This window comes from Babylonia areolata, chromosome 21 (assembly GCF_041734735.1).
Source record: "Babylonia areolata isolate BAREFJ2019XMU chromosome 21, ASM4173473v1, whole genome shotgun sequence".
NCBI classification, from domain to species: Eukaryota; Metazoa; Mollusca; class Gastropoda; order Neogastropoda; family Buccinidae; genus Babylonia; species Babylonia areolata.
The window spans coordinates 32838752-32842658 of record NC_134896.1 but is presented as its reverse complement, the minus strand read 5'-3'; the positions used below and the strand labels follow the sequence as shown (position 1 = coordinate 32842658).

Sequence of the window (3907 nt, the reverse complement as noted above, 5' to 3'; positions counted from 1 at the left end):
AACCCCCCACACCCCACACACACAACTACCCCCCAAGCTCCCCCACCCATCCACCCACCCACTCACCCACACACACACACAACTACCCCCCAAGCTCCACCCACCCACCCACACACACACACACGATACCCCCCCACACCCCCAATCTCACACACGCACACATACACACACACACACCAACACCTTCCACTCTCACCCTCACCTTCACATAGCTGGACCGCTCCTTTTCCCGGGGGGTCAGACGGGTATCCGACTCGGGCGGGGTAGAAGGTGGAGGAGGAGGTGGAGGAGGAGATGGGGGAGGAGATGAGGAAGGAGGGGTCGGATGGTGGTGGTCGCCCCCATCCCCAGGCGGACAATCGGGTGGTGGCTGGGTGGTGGTGGTGGTGGTGGTAGTAGTGATGGTGTTGGTGGTGGTGGTGGTGGGGGCGGAGTCGGAGGGTGGTGGTGGTGGTGGTGGTGGTGGTGGTGATGATGGTGTCGAGTATCCGTGAGACATGGTTCCTCATCCCAGTATGGGTGTTCAACACGGCGGAAGGAAAATATGTTCTTTCTTTATTTTCTTTCTAATTATAATTAACCTTTTGCCTGCCGAAGATTGGTGAAATAAGATGAGTGTGGCATTAATCCCGGAGTTCAAGAACTGCTTTTTTTTTCGTGTTGTGTAATTTGATTTTAATGAACACAAGCAGTGGGGGGGAAAAAAACCCAAGAGAGATGAGTTCAAACGAACAATGGTGACTGATGCCTTGACTTGTAACCTTAATTTGTTTGTTTGTTTTATATCTCACTCAGGCAACAAGTCAGCCACACACTGTCAAGCATACTCGATCGTCAGCAGCAGTTAAGGGGTTAAGTCCTTAAGGACGCGCCGTGACATCAGTCCGTTGGCCGTTGGACCTCTGCTGCAGTGTTCACCAGTGATCAGGGTTCAACTGAAGACACGGTGCTGTGTCCCCTTGGAATGGCACGTCAAAATCCACAGCTCCACCCTCTCCACCTGGACGTGAATGAGGGGTACCCGACTTCAGTTATAATCAGGGAAAGGGTTAAGTTAAAAAAAGACGGCGGAAGGAGAGGACTGGGTCCCGCCTTCCGATGCCGAGCCCTGGACACAGTGGATATCAAATCACTGCCTCCGTGGCCGTCAAAATGGATATGGGATCTTAAAACCTTACTTTTAAAAATATTTTCTGGACCTTTTTTTTTTTTTTTGAGGGGGAGATGGTATCCGTTCACAGTACTTGTCCTCTGGGAAGAGGTGGTAGAGGCCAAGGCTGAGGCTGTTGTTGTTGAGGCTTCGATCTGTAGGAAAAAACACAACAGACAGAACCTGTTAGTAAAATCTCTCTCACTCTCTCTCTCTTTCATCTCTCCACACACACACGCGCGCGCGCGCACGCACACACGCAAGCACGCACACGCACACACACACACACAAGGGGGTCTCGCCTTCTCTGGGAGGAACAGCCACAAACACCCACCACTCGCTGTCTGACAGACAACTGGACAAATGACAGCGACTGGCTGATGAAACTTGCCACTCACACTCGCTTTGTGGTGAGGAAAGCTCACTTCCTTTCTTTCTTCCCTCCTTTCTTTCTTTCCTCATCCATTTGTTGCTTTTCTGTCTTTCTGTTTTCTCCCGGTCTTCCTTTATTCCTCCCTTCCTTCCTCTTTTTCTCTCCTTACTCTATGTTCTCTGTTTTTTGTTTTTCCTTCCTCCCATTCTTTCTATTTCTTTTTCTTTCTCTCAGTGCTGTTTCCTTCGTTCCTTCCTTTCTTCTTCCCTTCTGTCTCTCTTTTGCTATTTCCTTTTTCTTTCTCTCTCCTTTCCGAGCTTCATTCCTTTCTTTATAGCCTTCTTTAATCCTTTCTTTCTTTTCCTTCCTTTCTTTCTTTCTTCCTTCATTCGTTCTATTCTTCACTCAGTTCTAGCTTTCTTTTCTTTTCTTTTTCCTGTCCCTTTTCACCATCCATTTTCATGTTCTTCCTTACTTTTCATATTTCTTTCCATGTGCTCTTCTCTCTCTCTCTCTCTGTGTCTCTGTCCCTCGGTGTGCTCCTTATATGTCTACGTCTTTCTTATCTTTATCCCTCTCTCTCTCTCTCTCTTCCTTTTCGCTCCCAGTCCCCCCCCTCTCTTCATCCTTCTCTCCGTCTTTCTCTGTCCCATCCTACTCTCTCCCCCCCCACTCCACACACTCTCTCTCTCTCTTGTCACATTCCCCCCCCCCCCTCTCTCTCTCTCTCTCTCCTCCTTTTCGCTCCCAGTCCCCCCCCCCCTCTCTTCATCCTTCTCTCCGTCTTTCCCTGTCCCATCCTACTCTCCCCCCCCCACTCCACACACTCTCTCTCTCTTGTCACATTCCCCCCCCCTCTCTCCTCCTTTTCGCTCCCAGTCCCCCCCCCCTCTCTTCATCCTTCTCTCCGTCTTTCTCTGTCCCATCCTACTCTCCCCCCCCCCCCCACTCCATACACACTCTCTCTCTTGTCACATCCCTCCCCCCTCTCTCCCTCTCTCTCTCTCCTCCTTTTCGCTCCCATCCCCCCCCTCTCTCTCTCTCTCTCTCTCTCTCCTCCTTTTCGCTCCCACCCCCCCCCTCTCTCTCTCTCTCTCCTCCTTTTCGCTCCCATCCCCCCCCCCCTCTCTCTCTCTCTCTCCTCCTTTTCGCTCCCATCCCCCCCCTCTCTCTCTCTCCTCCTTTTCGCTCCCATCCCTCCCCCCCTCTCTCTCTCTCCTCCTTTTCGCTCCCATCCCCCTCTCTCTCTCTCTCTCTCTCTCTCTCCTCCTTTTCGCTCCCATCCCCCCCCCTCTCTCTCTCTCTCTCCTCCTTTTCGCTCCCATCCCCCCCCCCCTCTCTCTCTCTCTCTCTCCTCCTTTTCGCTCCCAGTCCCTCCCCCCCCCTCTCTTCATCCTTCTCTCCGTCTTTCTCTGTCCCATCCTACTCTCTCCCCCCCACTCCACACACTCTCTCTCTCTCTTGTCACATCCCCCCCCTCTCTCTCTCTCTCCCCTCCTTTTCGCTCCCAGTCCCCCCCCCCCCTCTCTTCATCCTTCTTCTCCGTCTTTCCCTGTCCCATCCTACTCTCTCCCCCCCCCCTCCACACACACTCTCTCTCTCTTGTCACATTCCCCCCCCCTCTCTCTCTCTCTCTCTCTCGCTCCGCATTTTTATAAAATACGTGTTGTTTCTTATAAATATGATGCTTATTTTTATGTTGCTTTTTTTCTCGTTTTTCAATCAATTTTGTTAACATTTACTCATTTCTTGGGGTCTTCTTCATACCTTTTCTTTTTAGACATTTTTCCCTTTCGAGGGCTGGAGAAAGCAACTGTTTGTTTACTCTAATGCCATCAGAAATAAAATTCATTCATTCATTCTCTCTCTGTCTCTCTCTCTCTCTCTCTCATTACTATATTCAATTGTCATGAATTCAGGTATCATGATTATGTACTACTGTGCAATTTAGTGTATTTGAATGTCATGTATGGGTTTCCATAACCTTTTGCCGCAAGTTATCTTGTGAACATTTTGATTGCTCTCTTTTTTTTTTTCTTTTTCTTTTTTTTTTTTTTTTGTTGCCCTGAGGGCTGGATGTAAAAAAAAGCATATTCATGCTTATTCCACTTCCCTCATTAAAAAAAAGATTCGTTCGTTTGTCCGTCCGTCCGTCCGTCCGTTCTCTCTCTCTCTCTCTCTCTCTCTCTCTCTGTCTGTGCCATTTTCCAGCCATCTACCAGTCAGTGTCTCATCGTTCACTGACAAGACAACACGGGACGAAAGTCGAAGACAGATGGATGGTGTGTGTGTGGTTGTGTGGGAGGCAAAAGATCGCCTGTTATGCGTGGAGTAGTTGGTGTCTGTTCTGTTCGGAGGTGGAGGGGGCGGGAGGGGGGAGGGTG

At 50.0% G+C, this 3907-nt stretch overlaps 1 protein-coding gene across 1 annotated transcript in view; it reads right to left on the bottom strand.

Moving 5' to 3' along the window:
• LOC143295940 (uncharacterized) overlaps positions 1 to 1250 on the bottom strand; it is a 186118-nt gene extending 184868 nt beyond the window's left edge. The window contains exon 1 of the mRNA XM_076607637.1: positions 203 to 1250. Within this exon, the coding sequence (XP_076463752.1) occupies positions 203 to 499 (297 nt within the window). The 5' untranslated portion in view covers positions 500 to 1250. The remainder of the gene's footprint in view (positions 1 to 202) is intronic.
• Between the last annotated feature and the right edge of the window lie 2657 nt (positions 1251 to 3907).